At 41.9% G+C, this 22,126-nt stretch overlaps 1 protein-coding gene across 4 annotated transcripts in view; it reads left to right on the top strand.

The window, feature by feature from the left end:
* The window catches only part of LOC311176544 (protein argonaute-1), a gene marked incomplete at both ends in the record, with an annotated part of 28,536 nt that overhangs the window by 2,095 nt on the left and 4,315 nt on the right, over window positions 1-22,126 (top strand). Inside the window, 13 exons of one of the 4 annotated variants that reach the window (XM_084242160.1) lie at window positions 3,014-3,197; window positions 6,264-6,384; window positions 6,828-7,009; window positions 7,408-7,544; window positions 7,768-7,902; window positions 8,033-8,120; window positions 8,519-8,666; window positions 11,724-11,843; window positions 12,193-12,324; window positions 12,452-12,585; window positions 16,108-16,292; window positions 21,392-21,551; window positions 21,735-21,825. In XM_084242160.1, the coding sequence (XP_084098286.1) occupies window positions 3,014-3,197; window positions 6,264-6,384; window positions 6,828-7,009; window positions 7,408-7,544; window positions 7,768-7,902; window positions 8,033-8,120; window positions 8,519-8,666; window positions 11,724-11,843; window positions 12,193-12,324; window positions 12,452-12,585; window positions 16,108-16,292; window positions 21,392-21,551; window positions 21,735-21,825 (1,817 nt within the window). Of the gene's footprint in view, window positions 1-3,013; window positions 3,198-6,263; window positions 6,385-6,827; window positions 7,010-7,407; window positions 7,545-7,767; window positions 7,903-8,032; window positions 8,121-8,518; window positions 8,667-11,723; window positions 11,864-12,192; window positions 12,325-12,451; window positions 12,586-16,107; window positions 16,293-21,391; window positions 21,552-21,734; window positions 21,826-22,126 lie in introns of those variants that run through there. The other 3 variants (XM_084242161.1, XM_084242162.1, XM_084242163.1) reach the window with 3 other exon arrangements.

Raw genomic sequence — 22,126 nt, forward strand, 5'->3', positions numbered from 1 at the left:
TGGGAGCTCCCTGAGGATAGAAGCAATGTTTGATTTATCTGTGGAACTAGTGAGTGTCTAGGCTCTGACACAGAGTACACACTTATTGATTGAATCGAATCACACTCCAGCGTGAACATAAATGGTTAACCACATACGTGCATATTTAATAATTTGTGTATGCTCAATGTGTGGCTAGATTCTTTTTGCAAAGATTGACCTATTAGTTTGCTTACGCAGCATCCAGTTAGTCTTTTGAATAGGCAGTCTGGCTCTTCGGGAGGTATGTTGGCCTCAGAACTGCAGGGAAGGAATCCCTGAGCCAGGCTTTTCAGCTCTGTTACTTTTCCTTCTCTGGGCTGGTTGGGAATGGGGGAGGGGGAGTGTCCTTTTCAGGGCCCCTCCCTCCTTGCTTTTGTCTGCAGGGAAGGGCCCGCCCCTTTCCCCCTAGGCCCAAGCTTTGTCCTCAGTGCTGGGGCCCTCATCTGCATCACAAAGTGGCCGTCTGTCCCTGTCTGGGTTTGAAGGGAAGTGTCTCCCTTTCTCAGACTAAAAGCTGGGAGTAGAGTGGGCTAAGGGGGGTACTTTGTACAGCTGTAAGGCTTGCAGGAGGGTGTGATTGGAGAGCGGTTCCCCCTTTCTCCTGCTTTCCCTAGTTTGGAGATGGAGGGGAGGGTGGGAGTTCTCCTGTTTTCTCAAAGCCTTCTTGGAGTGGTGGATGCCTAAGGCTAAGTCTGGTGTGTAGTGCAATTTCTGGGGAAGAGAAGGCGTGAGGCTAGAATGTCTGTCCCATCACCCATCATTTCTACCCAGCCCCCAATTCTAGGGGATTTCTTTCTCTCAAGGCTCCAAATGATTGTTCAGACAGGGAGGAGAAGAAGGTGAATGGAATATAAGAACTTGGGGAGAGAATGGGTATCTCTTATTAGCTACATCCACCAGGATGCATGTTTGTCTTATGTAGCATTTATAATTCTTTCTGGGCAATTTGCAGGTGGTTGTGTGCTTGTGTAGGTTCTTTGTGGTATATCTGTGGATCTGTTCATTCATTCATTTAATATCTGTACTGAATACCTCCTGTGTGCTAGTCACTGAGATTTAACAGTAATCAAAGCAGATATAATCCCTGTCTTTGAAAAACTCACAATCTAGGGTGGTGAGGGGAATGCGTAAAAAGATAAACTGTCTAGGTCTTAGTGTGTTTGGATGTGTGTGACAGTACCATGTCCTGCTGTGTGGGTGTGTCTGTCTATGGCTTATGTGCATTTCTGTCTAGCTCCTTCTGGGGTGGGTGGTCAGATGCTAGTAGCTAGGCTTTCACCTCCACAAGTAGCTGAGTCCTGAACGTCTTGAAATCCTATTTCCCTTTTCCTTGCCGGTGGAGTAGGGCTGGGTTTGAGGTGGTTAGGAGACATGCCTGCTTAACTCTGGGAAGCATTCCCTCCCTTGAATGATTCTGACCTCTTCCTGACCCCCCAAGCTGAAGATATGCCCCATCCCCCCATCCTGGCCGACTGTGAAATCAGAGCTCTGGTGATGGGAAGGTTCTGAGCTGGTTTTTCTCTCCTCCCACCTGGGCAGGTCCTCTAATGGCAAGGATAAAACTGTGGACAAAGACGTCTCTTAGGCAGCTTCCCAATTTCCTCCCTTTCTCTTCAAGCAAGAAAATAAGACTAGGGGTAGCAATCTGGCTGGAGGTAAGAGAAGAGAAAGTAGTGGGAGATGGCTCTCCCCTAGTCCCAGGGCCCCTCTCGATGTTGACAGCTTCTGTGGACCTTCTGTGGAAGGAGCTATGGAGAAAATCTTAACATCTCCTTCCTAGAGCCAGCATTTCTTCCTTCTGCAGCATTCTTACTGCTCCTTCTCCTTCACATTCTTTACCTAGCCTCCTCGGACCTCAGTCTCCTGTATTCGATTTGTTTTCATTTCCTAGTTTTTTTCCTCTTGCATGTTTTTCTTCATTGTCTTCCCAACTACAGTACTGCTTCTTACCTAGGCTCCCAACTCTAACTTACCTTGTCTCAGCCCCTAACTCCAGCCTTTCCTTTTTCCCTGCTGTGACCTCTGCTTCTAGCCTCTTCACCAGTTTCCTACTTCAGCCTCTCTCTTTAGTTTCCAAACTCTATTCTTTTAGCTTTTTCTATCTCTCTACCTTCAGGCATTCAGTTGTTTGTTTTTGTTTTTTTTTTTTTAAACATAGTATTTTTTTTTTTAGATTTATTTATTTGTTTATTTATTTATTTATACAAGCACTGGGTACAGTCAGAAGTGCAGGAGTGTGAGAGAATTCACCAGAGCCAGAGCAGGGAGCAGAACAGGCAGACTGATGAAATACACTGCTGAGGGGAGCAGCGGGTGCGGCAGGAGAGGTCTGCGCACCATGTGGGACCCTCGCCCGGCGATCGAACTGGCACTGCAGAGGCTGCGGGCAGCTTCGCAACCCAGCGCTCAACCACTGGGCCACCGGGGAGGCCCAGCATTCGGTTGTTTTAATCCTTTCCCAAACACTGTGCTACTACTCCCCACACCACCAACTTGGCCTTCTTTGGATCTTCCCCTGCTTGCATTGCAGAGGAGCATCAGTGCTTGTATAAATAAATAAATAAATATTTAAAAAAAAAAAAAAGATGATACTTCTCTGTGTTCACATGGTGATGAGTGAAGCACACAATCTGGCTTGCAGAGAATAGGGCATTCTTGGACTGCTAGGTACCTGGTGGAGACAGGTGTCTTAATCTAGTAGAACAAATAGTTTTGTTACTGGAAGCTCCTCTATTTAACATGTATTAGGAACTTGATGAATTTACTTGATCAATTTAAGATGGCCAACAAGGGTAATTTTCCTAACTGGAGAGAGGTTTGAAAAAAAAGTGAACCTGGGCTGTCTGATCCAGTGGAAGCCTTCAGTTGGGTTGGGGAGGCAGGAAAAAGACTTCCAGCTTCCCCTGCTCCTGTTCTGGGAGGTCTTGTCCTTCTCTGATCCAAGTGGTAAAGAGATTGCCAGACTTCACTCACCAGCCTTTTTGTCTTATAGCTGCGGGCGCCTACCTGCCCCCACTGCAGCAGGTGTTCCAAGCACCCCGTCGACCTGGCATTGGCACTGTGGGAAAACCAATCAAGCTCCTGGCCAATTACTTTGAGGTGGACATCCCTAAGATTGACGTCTACCACTACGAAGTGGATATCAAGCCGGATAAGTGTCCTCGCAGAGTTAACAGGTAAGTGATGCACATTTAAGCCCCCAAGTCCAGGAGTCTTCACTTTATGGAGTTTCAGTCTTAAAAGAGGATCCAGAGAGGTAAAAGAAAAGCTAGTACAGGATTGTATCACCAAATTCAAGAAAGTTTTTGAGGAGATCCCAGGTAAGGTAAATGTTGGAAAATGTCTTTGGATTTCACTATTAGGAGATGATTGATACCTTTGTCAGAGCAGTTTCCATAGAGTAGTTTGGCCAGTAATCTAATTACAGTGAATTAAGAAATAAGTGGAAGGTAATGTGGTAGGGATAGTAAGAACAGTTAAGTTGATATAGCCTGATTGTGAAGCACTAGGAGAGAAGGGAATATGTTACCTGGAGAAGATTAGGGGTCAGGTACAGTGCTTGGGACATTTTAATCTTCATTGAAATGAATGAATGAAAGTTTTTAAAAGAATGAGAAATAGGTATGTTTATAAACTGAAAAGAAAGGGCTAGTGGAGGAGTTAAATGTACAGAGCAGAGAAGACAGAGATAAGTGCAATGTCCTTGCTGAGGCAAGAGGACATTATAGGATACATAATTGGGAGGGATTAACTTTAGAAGGAAGCAGTAATATTTCTCTTAAAAGTTAATTTATTTTATTATGATTTGAAAACTATATATGCACAATGTAAAAAAAAATATTACAATAAGAATAGCAGAGAAGTGCTCGCTTCGGCAGCACATATACTAAAATTGGAACGATACAGAGAAGATTAGCATGGCCCCTGCGCAAGGATGACACGCAAATTCGTGAAGCGTTCCATATTTTTATGAGCATTAAAATACTTGAAAGCCAAAAAAAAAAAAAAAAAAAAAAAAAAAGAATAGCAGAGAAAAATGTCTTCTGTTACCTTGGTCTCTGGTCCCCTGATCCTTTTCCCAATAGTCATTCATGGTTACCATTCTTGAATATTTGCCCAGTTATTTTTCTGTGCATGTGCAAGCATATATGCATATAGAACATTTTTTCAAATGCACAGAATATATAGACTCCAATATACCTTGTTTTATACCTTATCTTTTTCCATCAAATGATACATTTTAGGAAATAATACCTATGGGTATACACATATCTATTTCATCCTTTTGCATAGCAAAGATGTATTATTATTTAATAAATCTATTGAATATTTAGATTGAGTCCAAACTTTGCTACAAAAATGAAACTATTGAATATCATTAAATATAGATACATTTTTGCATTCAAATATGACTGTACCTGAGGATAAATTCTTAGGAGTGTAGTTGCTGGCACAATACATTAAAGAAGTTCATATTGCTAGATTGGAAAAAAACCAAAAACAATTGTGCCAGTTTATTCCCATCAGCAAGGTGTCAGAGTATCTTTTTCCTAATTAACACCAATCTAGCATACTGGGTTTTTTGATGTTTGGCATTGTAATAAGTAGTATATTATATCTTGGTCTAATTTTAAATTGTATTGCTTTATGTTTAAAATTTATGCCTGGAAAGGATATTTCACCTATGAGAGGAAAGAAAGAGGAAAAGAGGCATATAGATATACATATGTTTGTGTATCTGGGAACTGAGGGTAACCTTGTTTGATCTTTTCAGAGTATTAGAGTTGCGTTTTTTTTTTTTTAAGATTGATTTATGCATACAAGAACTGGAGTACAGGCCAGAGGTGTGGGGGTGAGAGGATTCACCAGAGACAGAATGGGGAACAGAACAGGCAGATTGACTGAAATACACTGCTGAGGGGAGCAGTGGGCGAGGCAGGAGAGATCTGCTGCTCCATGTGAGTAGCTCCCTGGCCAGCTGGGGATCGAACTCGTGCTACAGAGGCTGCGGATAGCTTCATAGTGCTGTGCTTAACCCCTTGCGCCACCAGGGAAGCCCTAGAGTTTGTTTTTAATAAGATGTAGAACTGGGTTCTGAAGTTAGGGGAAAGTAGGGAATATTTGACAGTCTATGAGGGGTGGACATAATCAGGGATATGCAGAAGACTGTTGGGTAGCATTGATGCTTAATTGGGATTGAAACCATGTGTTTACCATTGCTTCCAATGTACATTTTGACTTTTAATGTAATAGTATTCAAGAGGTTTGGTTTAGAAGGTGAAGAGGTTATATAGTTGAATCCATTGGGGTTTTGGAGGGATAGGTGGACACTCTGCAATCTAGGAGGACAGGAAGTGAAATCAAGGAAAAGATGATAATGGGTGAGAAAACAGGGTGTGGAACAAGGGCTTGAAAGAGACGGAAGAGATAAAGTTCTATAATTTGTTCCTATTCCAACTCATGTATCTGTCCCATCTGTCTTTTTTATGTATCATCCTGGGGAGTGGAGCAGCATGGATTCTGCCCCTGATTCTGAATAGAATCTGGAATTAAGCCCTTCTCTTCTTATCTTCCCCCTCGGCTTAGAAGGCACACACATAACACTCTTTGGGTTCCTTTAAAACCTTGATGATTTGAGGACCAGAAGCACCACTCTAGAACATGTTAGATATGTAGAACTTCAGGCTTTGCTTTAAACCTACTGAATCAGAATTTGTTTTTTTTTTTAGATTTTTTTTTTTTAATAGAGGCATGTTTTTTATTTATTTATTTGTTTGTTTGTTTGTTTGTTTTGTTTACACATGCGCTGGGTACAGCCAGAAGCGCGGGAGGGTGAGAGAATTCACCAGAGCCAGAGAAGGGAGCAGAGCAGGCAGAAGGACTGAAGTACACTGCTGAGGGGAGCAGCAGGCGGCAGGAGAGGTCTGCGCGCCATGTGGGACCCTCCTCTGGTGGCCGGGGAGCAGCCGGGGATCGAACCGGCGCTGCAGAGGTCGCCGGCAGCTTCGCAACCCAGCGCTCAACCGCTGCGCCACCAGGGAGGCCCAGAATTTGTTTTTTGATAAAGTCTCCAGGCGGTTCATATGAATGTTGACGTTTGAGAAGCACTGTTAGAGAGTAGATAAGATTAGAGCAGTTACTAGGAGAGAATGTAGGTGGGACATTGCCTGGACTTTGATTTACTTCCAAAAGCTTGAAGTGGTAGTCTCTCAGCTTCCACAGGCCACTCCTATCCCCTACAGGGAAGTGGTGGAATACATGGTCCAGCATTTCAAGCCTCAGATCTTTGGTGATCGCAAGCCTGTGTATGATGGAAAGAAGAACATTTACACTGTTACAGCACTGCCCATTGGAAATGAACGGGTAAGGTTTGGAGTCAGTCTAGACCTGTGTTGGGTCTGGGGTGGGACAGAGCTCATGTAAGCCTGTCTGAAGTTTGGCAGTCCAGATATTCCTTTCATCTTTTATACTAAGAAAGTGTTTTGGAGCGAGGAATGGTAGGTGTTGCTGTTTATTTAACTTTCTGTATGTCTGTCTTTGTCCCAGAGAATAGACTTAAAGTAGACTTAAAGGACTTCCTATTAGGAGTGATTGAGAGGGACAGAAGTACTGAGCCAAGATGATTGGAGACTAAGGGGCTCTATTTACTCTTAAGTCTTCATTGTGAGTCCCTAACTTCCTTGTGAGCCTCCTAGCTTAAGGAGTAGATTCTTGGCAAATTCATGGGGTAGGGTGCAGTTGGGGCAGGTCAGGGATTTGTCCAACAAAAGCATTGGTAATCCTTCATCCTTTTCTCTCTCTTAAAGGTTGACTTTGAGGTGACTATTCCTGGGGAAGGGAAGGATCGAATATTCAAGGTCTCCATCAAGTGGCTAGCCATAGTGAGCTGGCGCATGCTGCATGAGGCCCTGGTCAGTGGCCAGATCCCTGTTCCCCTGGAATCTGTGCAAGCCTTGGATGTGGCTATGAGACATCTGGCATCCATGAGGTACTGGGTGTAGTTAGTATCTGGGCTACTAGTGGTGACAAAACTGCTATGGGGGGAGGAGGGAAATGAGCATATGTTAAGGTCCCACTGGATATCTTTCAAATCAACAGTTCTTTGAAACTCTACCTTATGCCAGGCAAGTGTGCATATACATTTAGATGGTTTAAAGCCTTGGCCCTGTCCCTTTTAGATCTCTTTGGACCTCACCCCATCTGTCCCAGCAGGGCAGAGAAAGGGTAAAGACTTGCACAAGGTCAGTTACCCAACTAATAAAGGATCAGAGCTGGAATTAAAGCCCCGGTGTCCTGCCTTCCAGGCCAGGGCTCCTCCGTGCCCAGGATGCCTCACAGGGTGGGGGCCTGTGCCCGAGGGACCAGTTCTCTGCCTGTCCCTGCCAGGTACACCCCCGTGGGCCGCTCCTTCTTCTCACCGCCTGAGGGCTACTACCACCCGCTGGGGGGTGGGCGCGAGGTCTGGTTCGGCTTTCACCAGTCTGTGCGCCCTGCCATGTGGAAGATGATGCTCAACATTGATGGTGAGTGGGGAGAGCTATGGAGCCAGGGGCACCCTGAATCCAGTGACCACACTCCCAGCCTCATCCCTCCCAGCTCTGCAACCACAGTCCTAGTCTAATCCCTGTAGCCCTGGGACCCTCCCCCACCCCAATACCCTACAAGGAAGAGGGTGTAAAGAGCAGTACCTCCATTTGTTTTAGCAGACAACACCTGAACTGAACTATACCTACCCTGTCCCCACAGTCTCAGCTACTGCCTTCTACAAGGCACAGCCGGTGATTGAGTTCATGTGTGAGGTACTGGACATCCGGAACATAGACGAGCAGCCCAAACCCCTCACGGACTCTCAGCGTGTGCGCTTCACCAAGGAGATCAAGGGTGAGGAACCAACTAGGCAGAGAATGAAGCAGTGTTTAAAAGGAAATCCTCTTGATGTTCAGGGGAGAGACCAAGCCTGGGCACATAAGCAATCTTTGGTATATCCCTGACAAACTGTATGTGTATCCAGGCCTGAAGGTGGAAGTAACCCACTGTGGACAGATGAAGAGGAAATACCGAGTGTGTAATGTTACCCGCCGCCCTGCTAGCCATCAGACGTAAGTTGGAAGGGCTGTTTAGTCATGCTAGAGGATTAATATTTCAACCCTACTCTAAGAATGAGCCTTGGGCTCACCGTGTTTTCAAAAATAAGCTGTAGGAATTTGATATTATCCTTCCCCAACCTTCCCAGATTCATTGGTACTCTTACTATTTTTCGGTCTCTACTTATTTTCCTTGAGCCTCTACTATAGAGCAGGTGTCTTGGAAGACACCTGTCTCCTATTTTGGTTCTGTAAATGTTAGGATCTCTTGCCTGCTCCTATGAGTGGCAGTGCTCAAAAAGACAAGACAGAGGAAAAGTCAAGTCTGGGACTTCCCATGGTTGTTTGTCTAGAGAATTTAGAGAATTGGGATTGAATGCTGAGCTGTGACATTCCTTCCCTCCCCCAAACAGGTTTCCCTTGCAATTGGAAAGTGGACAGACCGTGGAGTGCACAGTGGCACAGTATTTCAAGCAGAAATATAACCTTCAGCTCAAATATCCCCACCTGCCCTGCCTGCAGGTTGGACAGGAACAAAAGCATACCTACCTACCCTTAGAGGTAAGACTGCCAGAGGGAGTTAGGGTGAAGGGAAAAGAGATCACAAAACCCAAGAACACTAAGAGTACAGAAAGCGGTGTGAAGGGAATATGTTCTCTGAGGTGGAGACAGAAGTTGTTTTGTTTTTAAGATTTATTTATTTATACATACAAGAACAGGCCAGAGGTGTTGGGGGGGTGAGAGGATCCACCAGAGACAGAGCGCAGAACAGAACAGAACAGGCAGATAGACCAAAGTACACTGCTGAGGGGAGCAGCAGGCGAGTCAGGAAAGGTCTGCTGCGCCATGTGGGTAGCTCCCTGACCGGGGATCAAACTCATGCTGCAGTGGCTGTGGATTGCTTCATAGGGTGTGTCTTAACCACCTGCACCACCAGGGAGGCCCTGTAGACAGAAGTTTTAAGTAGCAGTCCCAGCTTAGGAGGTAGGTTTTAGATAATCTCTACTACAAGCTGAGCTTTGTTAGCAAATTCATGTTACTTCTGTTTAAATGATAGTTTTCAATATGAATAAATTCTATGATGATTAATATCTTGATTTTTACTATTGTTTATTTAACATTTATTAAGCTCCTACCATGTGTCATACACTCTTTTAGGTGCTGGGAATGTAGAGGTTAACAAGGTTCCTGTTATGAAGCTTATGTTCTCGAAAGGGGAGATAGACAATAAATTGATAAAGAAGTAAAATAGTTTCAGATGGTAGTAAGCATTAGAATAGTAATGTAAAGGTTAAGGGATAGAAGTAAAGATGGAGTGCTAGCTAAGTTATTGTGATCAGGGAATGTTTCTTTAAGGAGGCATTATGAGGCATTATCCCAAATTATGAGATAGTGTCAATCTTGTAACACTTGAAGGAGCCTTCCAGGTAGCAGGTAAATAGCAAGTATATGGTATAGACTCAAAGCAGCAGAGAGCTTGCATCTTTTTGAGAGATAGACAGAAGGCCATGAGTGGCATGTGGTGTATGAGGGGAAAACTAGTACGTGATTATTTTAGAGAGAGGTGCAGGATCAATTGTGTCTGTTACAGCTTTTATTTTCTTTTTTAGAATCTTTATTCACATACCATAAAATTCACTCTTTTAAAATGTACAATTCGCTGGTTTTTGGTATATTTACAGAGTTGTACAACCATCATCACTACCTGATTCTAAAACATTTTCATCACCCCCAAAAGAAAGTTCATACCTATTAGTTACTTACCATTCCTGCTGTCTGCCCTTCACCAGCCTCTAGTAACCACTAATCTACTTTTGTCTCTTTGGATTTGTCTGTTTTGGACATTTCCTATAAATGGAATTATATAACATGACATTTTTTGACTGACCTGTTTCACTTAGCATAATGCCTTCAAGATTTATCTTATGTTGTAGCCTGTGTCGAAATTTCTTTCCTGTTTAAGGTTGAGTGTATTCTGTTGTATTCATTTACCACATTTTGTTTAGTCATTCATTCAATGATGGACACTTGAATTGTTTCCACTTTTTAACTATTAATGGATAATGCTGCTATGAATAGAAGTGTACAAATATTTATTCTAGCTCCTGCTTTCACTTTTTCTGAATACATACTGAGAAGTGGAATTACTGGGTCATACGTAATTTTATGTTTAATTTTTTGAGATATCACCATGCTGTTTTCCACCATGGCTATACCAGTTTTGCTTTCCTAATAGCAGTACACTGCTTTTTAGTCTTTTTCCTAGTATTGATTCTGTAGCTGAAATCATCTGTAGAAAGTGCTGCAACTTTAAGGTGCCTTCAAGAGAACAACTTCAAATTTCAACAATTCTGGATTTTCGTTAGGTGAATTAACTAATTTGTTTGTTCTTTGGGATGTGGAGTTTAAGGGCAGGTGACCTTGACTTGGTTTTCTCTACCATTTTTCAGCATGAACCCTGGAAATTAGAAAAAGAACCAATATCTACGGAATGTTGGCCCTAGGGAAGAAAGTTTACATTTCTAATTTCTCACAATAGCCTCTTGAGACAGCAAGCATTTTTTCCTATGATTGAAATTAAATAAGCAGTCTCAGAATGGTCAAGGTTAACATCACCTCATCACCTAGAAATGGGCTTCAAACTCAGGTCTTCTAAACCTACTGGCTCTCTGCTCTGCTCTGCTAAATGGCTTCTTATTCATGGCATCCTTAATATAGTATTTTGGGAAATGAAAGTCTTGTATAATCACTTTCTGATCTCTTGAATTCTTCTGATCCAAAACAGAGGAACCAAATGTTCCTCAAACCAATAGAGGACACTATCAGCCAATAGGCAGTGCTTTTTGATCAAGAACTCAGTAAGCATCTATAAGAGGGGCTTAAGAATTAAGAGCCAGGCCGCCCTGGTGGCGCAAGGGGTTAAGCACAGCATTGTGAAGCTACCCGCAGTCTGGCCAGGGAGCTACCCACATGGTGCAGCAGACCTCTCCTGTCTCACCTACTGTTGCCCTCAGCAGTGTATTTCAGTTAGTCGGCCTGTTCTGTTCCCCACTCTGTCTCTGGTGAATCCAACCCCCCCACCCCCATACCTCTAGCCTATACCCCAGTTCTTGTATGCATGAGTAAATCCTTAAAAAAAAAAAGTTAAGAACCTTCCCTGCTCTCCTGGTAGGTTGCAGTTGAAGCAACTGACTGCCTGCCACCATTGGAGTGCTGCCTACTATCTTAGGAATCCAGTTTGTGTATAAGAAGTTATTTAGTATTCAAAGACTCTATGCAAGGTCCTATGGTAATTGTAGTTTTATACTACAATTTATTGAGTGTTAACTATGTTCCATAACTGTACTCAGTTTTCTGTAAGTGCTTTATTTAATTTCTAGACAACCCTATGAGATTGTTATTCTCTTCCATTTAGCACATGAGACATGATCCCTTGCTCTAGATCCTAAGTTCTTAATCATAAAATGGCTATATTTTCTTTTGTATTGCACATGGATATTTAGTAACTATGCACAAGGAAGTTTGTATTCCACTTCCCAGGATTGATAGCCAAGGTCTCTTCCCTTACTCTTGCAGTATGGGTACTAGGTGACTGGCTACCTATCTTTGTTTCCTCAGGTCTGTAACATTGTGGCGGGGCAGCGCTGCATTAAGAAGCTGACTGATAACCAGACTTCGACCATGATAAAGGCTACTGCTAGATCGGCCCCAGACAGACAGGAGGAGATCAGCCGTCTGGTCAGTGAGGCTGCAGAAATGTATGCTTGGTTGCTCAGTTCTTGAGGTACCTGGTAGCACTTAGGAGAACACAAGTCTAGATTTGTTGCCTGGGACTCCATGATGCTCTTGAGTCTTGACCCTGTAGGCACGTTGAGTCCCATCTCTACTATATTACTTCCCCTGTGTTCTCTGGTCCCATTTACCTCATCTTCTGTTCTCTCCTCTTCCCTCCCCTCCCCTACACACTTTTTAGGCCTATTCTTGACCTGCCTTAGCTTCTCTTTCAGGGCTTTCTCCTTGTGACCCAGAGGGTAGACAGTACTGCCAAGCTGTTGCTCTCCTGAGAGCCCTTTCTTTTGTTTTCCAGATGAAGAATGCCAGCTACAACCTCGATCCCTACATCCAGGAATTTGGGATCAAAGTGAAGGATGACATGACGGAGGTGACAGGGAGAGTGCTGCCGGCGCCCATCTTGCAGTACGGCGGCCGGGTGAGCAGGGTCAGGGCCAGACAACATCTCTGGGGCATTTGGGGGGAAGGTTGGGTTGTCCAGCCAGGGGCTTTTGCTCCCCTACTCACCTGGCTCTGTTGAGGCTCACCTGGGCGCCCCCTCTGCCTATCCCCAGAACCGGGCCATTGCTACACCCAATCAGGGTGTCTGGGACATGCGGGGCAAACAGTTCTACAATGGGATTGAGATCAAAGTCTGGGCCATCGCCTGCTTCGCACCCCAAAAACAGTGTCGAGAAGAGGTGCTCAAGTAAGGAGGGTTGGGTATGTGGGTGGAAGGGTGGGAAGGACCCTAAAGCTTCCTACCTTTCCCTTCCCCCAAGGGCCCAAGGTCTGATTTATAGTCTCCTCTTTCTGAACCGTGGCTATTCCTCCCTGTGCTGTCTGGTTCAAATTTCTGCCTGTTCCTTTTCTGTACATCTGTGGTCAGGATTCTTAATAAGGAGCCATAGCTATGTCAGAATTGATGATTTCAGGGCATGAATTTCCTAAGGGAAGCCTGAATTATTTTATTGTTATAATTGGTAGTAAATAGTACTAGTGATGACTATGATGTTTATGCCAACATTGTACCTAATTCTTTGATTTCGTCTTTATAGGGAATAGGTGATCTATTTTTTAGTGGATTGAGGCTCAAAAAAGGTTAAAAGTAACTTGTATTAGGTTTCCATATCAAGAAAGTGATAGAGTTGGCATCAAATCAGACCTGAGACTTCAAAGCTCAGGTTGTTTTCCTAATTGGAAAACAAAAAAAGAGCAGCTTGTTCTGCTTATACTTTGAGCTGTCTTTTCCTGTATACAGAATTTGTTTGGGCAGGACTAAGTGACCTGAGTTAGGTGAATATGAGGCCTCTGAGCCACCTGTGGCTGAGGTCTGGGAGTAGGTGTCAGCTCTGAAGAAAAAAGAGTCCAATGGTTTAAAGGAAAAGGTTAGGGGAGTGATGGTCTTAAATGAGTAAATGAAAAAATCATTGACCCTTTCTCTGCTATCTTTTTTCCTTTTTAAAGGAAAAACAGCTTTATTAAGATATATTTCAATATCACAGAATTCATTCATTTAAAGTATACTGTTGATAGATCCTTCTGTCTTCTAAACTGGTGACTTACTATTCTCTCTGGGTTTTGAGGGGAGTCAATGACTCTGGAACTGAGGAAGACTCCATGGATCTAACCTCTTTAGATAGAATTGTACTCATCAATCCTCATCAATTCTGGTGAGGATAATAGAAGGTGTGCACCCTGGTGGGTTCAGCTGGCCTTGGATTGTCTATTTATTTTTATTGAGGTATTGGATTATATTGTTATTTATGTATTAGATGTACAGGATCTCCCACCTCAGGTGTTGTTACCATGTTGTACCCACTACCATGACACCCATAGTCCACCACCATAGTCCACTGTGCCCTCACCATCTTGCTGTTGCCCCTCCCCTTCCCTGGCCTTTGGGTTTTTATAAGAATTAGTTATGGCTGCCATGCACCCTCCTCTTCCCCCTCAGGTACATAAGTACCACCTTTACAATTACACCTTCTCTTGTGTGTTCCTCTTTTCCCTTTTGCTGAGTTCTTAGAATTTGAGCCCTACTTAGTCGAGGCTGCTCCTAGTCTTGGCCTAGCATTTGTGTCACCTCTTTGGTAGCTCTGTTCACTATGTGCTTTTCTCTTATTCCCACGTTCTTCCCCTGTCCAGGTCTTTTAACAAATAGTCACTTGTTTTGTATATTTTAGGGCATAGAAACTATTAAACCTCAAATCCCAGAATTGGAAGGAGTCAGTTCTTCAGACATCCTTGGATTGATTATAGGACCTAAGTAGGTGACATGTACACCTGGATCAGTAGATGTGTCATTCCGAGCCAAAGGTTGAGATTTGGGAGTCCTTAACTATGGCAGTGGATGAGCTTGTCCAGAGAGAATATACATAGCGAACAGATGCTGAAAATAGAACTCAGAAAAACTGGACAGGAAATAGACCGACATTCCTAAGTATGTATTAGGGGATGGTGTCCAGAACACAGGAAAAGACACCCTTCCCACTGACACAGAGGAGAGAAGAGGTGAAGGAGGTTGTGGAGGTAGAGAGATTGGTAATTGGGGATGGATAAGGAAGTTCTAGAGTCAATCCTCAGAATTTTTCTTTTGGCTAAAGAGACCCCATTCCTGCACCTACATCTTCTTTTAGCAAAGGATTTTATGACCCTCCCCATCATAGACTTCTTTCAACATTCTTATGCTCCTCAGCATAATATCCCAAGCGTGATGTAGTAGTATAAAGATTGGGAATACCACTTTCCTTGAAGCAGAGACCCACTAGTGGAATCTAGTAACACATTGACTTTTTAAGTGGTTGCCCTGTAATTATATACAAGGTAGAGAATTGGAAGAAGTATTGTTAGTAATCCATCAAGCCTCTGACTCTTATTTATGTGAAACAATAGATTGTATTTTTTTTTAGCATTTCTTTTTAAAAATTTTACAAACCTAGTATAGTATAGCAAGCATCCATGTATTCATCATCCAAAAGTTTTGTCATATTTATTTTATCCTCTTTTTTTTTTTAAAGATTTATTTACTTATGCATGCAAGAACTGGGGTGCAGGCCAGAGATGAGGCAACTGGTGTTGGGGGGAAGGTGAGAGGATTCACCAGTGACTGAATGGGGAGCAGAACAGGCAGATATACTGAAATACACTGCTGAGGAGAGCAGCGGGTGAGCCAGGAGAGGTCTGCTGCACCATGTGGGTCAGCTCCCTGGCCAGGAATTGAACTCATGTTGCAGTGGCTGGTGATAGCTTGATAGTGCTATGTCTTTAACCCCTGCACCACCAGGGAGGCCCTATTTTAGCCTCTTTTAAAAAATAAGTATTACACATAGATTTGGTGTTCCTTTATATCCTCTGTTCTAGTCCCATCCTTCCTTTCTGATGCAGTCTCTGTCATGAATTATTATAACATTCCTATGCAATTTATATGTTTTATAGAACTATAAATTATTTAAAATTTCAGTTTCATGCCATATTTATTTGTTTTTTGTTTTTCCGTGTGAAAATTTTTCTCACTCCTTAGGGTTGTATAATCTCATGTTGATGTCTATATGCTGTATAATAACATCCCTTAAATAATTGCTTTCATTTTTAATGGTACTTTATTATTTTTAATCTAAAGGCAGTATTTTCACAAATTAAATTTCCTGCTGCTCATTGTCTATTATGTTTAAGTAGCTTGATTTTTAAAAATCTGTTGCATGTGTATCTTCTTTTTCAGCTTTGTCTTCCATTTACAGGGTGTAAAGCCCTAAAGCCAAAGGAAAGAAGCTTGTTTAATTGTTCGTGCTCAGCCTTCAAAGCAGCAGTGGAGGGGAGGATAGAGCTCAGTTTTACTGAGAATCCACTGTGCTCTGATCACTGTTCAAACCTTATTTATTACATTTTCAGCAAAGAGACCTTCCTCTTGAGCACTTGCCTATTGCTGTGGACTTTCGACAGAGCACAGGAGTCAACTGCTTGAGTGGGACATGGTGGAGACCATGAAAATTCCCACAGGCCCCTTTCTCAGGCTCTCTTAACTCTCTGTTTGTACCATTGAACACTTAGTATACTCTGTCATGTCCTATTCAACTGTAAATGTGTTTTTTACACTAGCTATGATCATGTCTAATTCATCTTAGAATCCCTCAGTGCCTGTTACAGTGTTAGGCACCTAAAGATAGAGGCATTCGGTCAGATATTAAAGGGAAACTTACTGCCACCTGTCATCACCATACTTATCCTGCAGGAACTTCACAGACCAGCTGCGGAAGATTTCCAAGGATGCAGGGATGCCCATCCAGGGTCAGCCTTGCTTCTGCAAATACGCACAGGGGGCAGACAGCGTGGAGCCCATGTTCCGGCATCTCAAGAACACCTACTCAGGGCTGCAGCTCATTATTGTCATCCTGCCAGGGAAGACACCAGTATATGGTACAGTTCTCTTGGGACAGTAATAATGATAAGACTTTTCAAGGTAGCTCCCTGGAAGCTCCTAGGGAGGACTCCATGGATTCTTCTGCTTGGAGCTATTCCTGAATGTCAATGCTCCTGCTGTAGGAGGAATAGCAGCCTCTATGAGCCATTGACTCTTACCAGATTTTGCTCACCTGCTCATACCCCCTCCCCACATCATTTACTGGGGTCCTCTGTATGTTGGTCTTTATGCCAGGCTAAGTTGTGAAGATTCCAACCCTTAGGAGTGTGTTGTCTGTTACATTGTCCAGCACACCCAAGCACAATTTGTGTTGGTTCTGTTAGTGTTCCATTTCCTGGAAATAAATGACTCAGACTTTTTGAGAACTTTTCTCTCTCTCTCTTTTCTCTCATTAAAAATAGGAATAATTATTTACATTTCTGGCTCAATACTTTTCTCTTACTCCATTTTCCTTCTCCACCTCTCTGTCTCCAAGGAAGAGAGGTCCCTTCTCTTAGTTTGCTTAATCCATGTGTTTTCTCATCCCCCAGACCAGTCTGGTTTTAGAGCTTCATACCCTTTATCCCTCAAACATCTTCAGAGTCCCCTTCTTTGAACATACTAAAATTACGCCATCTCCTTTAACTTTTGTCTTCCTGCTTTCTTATTTTTCATCATTAAAATTTTTGAGTGAGTTCTCCGCATTCACTACATGCATTTCCTCACCAGCCATTTACTCCTTCACCTCTGTCATCTCACTACTTCTACCTTTATCCTAAACCTCTTCTCCACAGAGGGTCACCAGTGACCTTTTCCGGTTTACTCTTCCTTTGATTTCTTGATATTTTCTCTTTTGTTTCTCCTTATTTTTGTCATTACCAGGAATATCTGGTATTCTTCAGCTCTCTACACTCTGCCCTCTCTCTGTCTTTACATTTTGGTGAAATTTTCCTCCACTTCAGTTCCTTCAGCCATCATCTATTGTTGTTGTATGTTGCAATGTCTTATTAAAATCTTGATCCAGGGCCTCCCTAGTGGCGCCGGCAGTTGAGCGCCATACTGTTAAGCTGTCCACAGCCTCTGCAGCATGCGTTCGATCCCGGCCTGCTGGCGAGAATCCCACATGGCGTGGCAGACCTCTCCTATCTCGCCCGCTGCTCCCCTCAGCATTTTATCTCCTCAGTCTACCTGTTCTGTTCCCTGCTCTGCCTCTGGTGAATCTTCTCATCCTCCCGCGCATCTGGCTTATACCCAGGTTCTTGTACAAAAATAAATAAATAAATCTTTTAAAAAAAAATCTTGATCCAGCCTTCAGCTCTCTGCTGCCTCCATTTTTCCTTTTTCCCTCTCTTTTTTCCTACAAGAGTTTATTGATCTGTGTGTGAAACACTGTGCTAGGTCCTGAACACTCTAGTAAATAAGACATGTAGTCTATTAAAGTGTTTTGGTGGATAGTCTATTTAGTAGTTTATCTTCTCTATTAGTAAACCCTTCTCTTCTGTGTTTGTTATCACAATGGTTTCTGGGTAGCTTTGTCTAAATTTTGGAGACAGTGTATCTTATCTTTGTTTCACCTCCCTTTTTTTTTTTTTACAGTCTTAAGATATATTCCCACCTGTCCACCCACATTTCTCAACTTAGTTCTGTATTTCTTCTTAAGTCTTTCTTGAATACATTGCTGAGTTAGACTTTTTGTGATTGTATTCCAAAAAAACCTTCATTGATCCGCATTCACAAAATAAAGTTTTTCATGGCTCTGATCTTTATTTACCCTTTTCTGCCTTATTTTATCCTGTTCTCTCTGCCACATATGCTGGCTTGTTCTAGAATTTGAACTGGATTTCAATCCTGACTATGCCATTTTACCAATTTCAACAAATTATCTTTCTGAACTTAATGAATTAATCACATTAAAAACTGCATCTAACAGCATTGCAGGGCACATAGTAGACCTCTAAATGCTCATTTCTTGTCTGTGTTTTCCAGTCTGTGGTTATGCTCATATCATTTGCTTTGGCCTAGAAGATCTAAGTACTCTTCTTATCCCCCACCTTGCCATTGAACTTCTCTCTATCCTTCAAGTCATAGAGTAAAGTTCTTATTTCTTGAAGTCTTTCATTCCACATTGAGTATAAACTCATCTCTTTCTAGATTCCTCTAGAAGTTTTATCAGGCTGCTGATCAGTTGCCACCTTGTTTGTTGTTATTTTGATCATGGAATAGATCTGATTCTGCTCTGAAATAATCTTCCCTCTGTACCTATATGCCTGAGGTATAGTCTTTCACTGACATGATAAGAAGTAACTATTTCTGGACGGAAGTATGTTGATCTCTTATCCATGTCTCTCTTGGGTCTTAAATTGATGGCCCTTGGATAGAAAATAAGGATGCTTTTTAGAACTCTCTGAATATTAATTAATGTTTCAGGTTCCCTCCATTAAAGTAAGACTCCAGTGTTTTGGCTTGCCTGGGAAGTATAGTACAGCATGCCTGGGGAAGGCCATGCTTACTCTGAGAATTTTCCTTTTCCTAAGGTTAATAATGTTATTCCTCTTTCCAGGCTAATACCTTGATTAAAATACTTGGACAATAGGGCCATCAGCCTAGGAATTAAGGCCGCAGGTTAAGAGGAGCAGTTAGATTTTCCTAAAGTTCTTCCATCCTCCCTCCTGGGAGGGCAAGTGAGTGTATTTCTCCCTATGATAGTCAAAGCTAGGTCAAGATGGTGGTGTGATTGCCGTGAAAGTATAGGATAGTGTTATGTTTGCCCAATTCTGATATAGCACCAGAGCTCATCCTGTTTTTAGTCTATTCAACTCCTTCTCTACTAATTGATACTATCTTTTTTTAACGTAAACTTTTTATTGAAGTATATACCATACATACCAAAATCTTATGTTAAATCAGTGAAATTTCATAGTGTCACGGCAGTGTAATAGAGCCCAGTTCTGGTAGCAGAACGTTACCACAACCCAGGACTACTAGTCACAACTCCCCTCCCTATCAATGGTAACCACTATTCTGATTTCTGGCACCAGAGATTAGTTTTACCTGCCTTTGAACTTTATATAAATGGATGCATTGTGAAATTCATCCATATTTATGTAGTTGTAGTTTGTTATTTTTTTCCATTATATCAATATAGCACAACTTACATATGTTATTCATCTTGTTAAGCAGACATATTTAGGTTATTTCCAGTTTGGGCTATTATAAATTTCAGTGAACATTATTATATGTCCTGTACATATGCACATATATATCCATTTCTATTGGGTGTATATCTAAGAGGGATTTTAGTTGTACCAATTTATACTTCTACTTTCACTGTATGAAAGATATAGATAATTTACATCTTCATCAAACTTGATATTGTCTTTCATCTCAGCCATTCTTATGGGTATATAGTGATTCTGTGTTGTGCTTTTAATTTGATTTCTGTAATGATTGAAAAAGTTGAGTATCTTTTCATATGTCTGTTAGGTATTTCATTAGCCTCTTTCGTAAAATGCCAACTTAAGTCTTATCTTTTTAAATTAATTGAATAACCTTATTGATTTAGGTGATCTCCATAATGCCTTTGTATGTCTATTACACATATCTTTTCTCTCTGTGGCTTGCCTTTTTACTTTCTTCCTCGGGTTTGGTGAACAAAATTTAAAATCTTATGAGGTCTAGTTTATCAGTACTTTTCCTTTATGCCTAGTCTTTTCTGTGTCTTATTTAAGGACTCCCAATGTCATAAGAATACTAGTCTATGTTTTCTTTTTTAAAAAATGTTGATTTTAACATTTAGTGTGTCTCTGCCAAAAACTCTCTTGTTTTCTCTCTCCCCTGACAGTGGTTCCTCCTCAGGTGTAAAGCATGCAATCTCAGCCTCCTGTCCACACCTAGAATCTGAAAATATACCCTGGGTAAAAGCAGAAGATAGCACACCTGTTTGAGATTCTTTACCTCTCTGGACTTTTAGCTCCTACAGTTCTTGTTATCTCAGTTTGTCCCTGCTGCTTTAAAAAAGATGACTTTTTTTTTTAAATGTGACTTTTCTGAATGTTCTCTCCAGGAGCACTGGGTTACCACTAACTACTCCATCTCTCTTAGAAGTAAAATGGCCCCTTAACTTTTTGAATTTGCTCATGTTTCTGCTATTGAAAGCATACAAACCCTTCATTGATCTCTTCCTTGGTATTTTCTTTCAACAAAACAGTTTTGCCTGTATACATTAATTTTTGTTTTGGTATCAATAAATCCAAAGGACATTTCTAGTCATTTTACTTGATCTCTTAGCAGTGTTTGTTGACCTCTTACTTCTTGAAACACTCCCCCTGCCCCTGGCAGGCATGGTACAACAATATCTTGATCTTCTTTCTACTCTGGATTTTCTTCCTTCACAGACTCATCTACTTATTCTACAAATTTTGGGAGTTCCTCAAGATTCAGGTCTGAGTTCTCTTTTCACTCTGTTCTCTTCCTTGGTGGTCTCACCAAGATCATGCCTTCAGTCACTAATATCTAAATATCCCACAGATTTATATCTTTATTCCAGACTACTAAACTCAAAAGTTATCATAAAATTATTTTCCCTTACTCATGTAGTCTCTGTTACTTAAATATTTCTTGAATCAATTTGTTTCTATCCATCTTAACAACAGCTTTCTTAATATGAGCTGTTCTCCTTATGTACTTCTTATTTCTTCCTTAGATAAGTCTAATGACCACATTCTTTCTGTCTGTTGCAATCTCCTATCAGAACGCATTTTTGCATTCCCTCTGCCTGAAATGCTTCTCAAAATCCTAAATTCTTTTCTACCTTTAGAGTTCAGTTCAATTATTACTTACTCAAGAATGCTTTCCTAGCTCAGTTATTACCCCCTTATATGCTTTTGTAGCTCCATGGAGTTTTTTGTGATAGCATTAATCATTGTGCTTCTCTTGATTTTTAAAAATTAGTTGCTGTAAGAGTGATTGTTAGTGATAAATTAGCATTGTAAAAGTTAGGACCTTATGTATTTCTGGTCACCATTGTGTGTACTAGCACCTCCTATACTGCCTGGCATCTAGGAGGCATTCAGTAAATACTTGGTGAATGCACTAATCACTTCTCTCCTGCTCTTAGCTGAAGTGAAACGTGTTGGAGATACACTATTGGGAATGGCTACACAGTGTGTGCAAGTGAAGAACGTGGTCAAGACTTCACCTCAGACTCTGTCCAACCTCTGCCTCAAGATCAATGTCAAACTTGGTGGCATTAACAACATCCTAGTCCCACACCAGCGGTATGAACACTGTTGTCTATTTGATTTTGTCAAGCAAGTTACCATGCTAGGGATTGATGAAAAGATATAACCCTGACCAGGCAGAGTCAGTGAGACACAAGGGTGAGAGGACCAGAGTGGGTGCTAATGGTGCCAGGAAGGGAAGACCCAACTCCTCACCATTTCTTTTCTCTTTTTGTTCAGCTCTGCTGTCTTTCAACAGCCAGTGATATTCCTGGGAGCAGATGTTACACATCCCCCAGCAGGAGATGGGAAAAAACCTTCTATCACAGCAGTGAGTGATACTTTCCATCTTAAGGTTTTGCTCTGAGCCCCCAAGGCTGCACATGATTTCCTTCTCTCAGCCCTAACTCTTGACCTTTCATAAGATTGTCTCCTTTCAGTTATATTGATATATCTATTAACCCTTGGTATCTTCATAAAACTAACTTTGTATGGTATCTTTTTTTTCCCCCAGAGAGATCAATAAGAATGTAGGTTATGGCCAAAGACTTGACCCAGTCCATCACTCTCTCTTGCTCTGTGTTCAGGTTTCTCTCTATATACCCACTTTTGAGATTGGGATTGCTCTATCT

Source organism: Talpa europaea, assembly GCF_964194135.1.
Source record: "Talpa europaea genome assembly, chromosome: 9".
Taxonomy (NCBI): domain Eukaryota; kingdom Metazoa; phylum Chordata; class Mammalia; order Eulipotyphla; family Talpidae; genus Talpa; species Talpa europaea.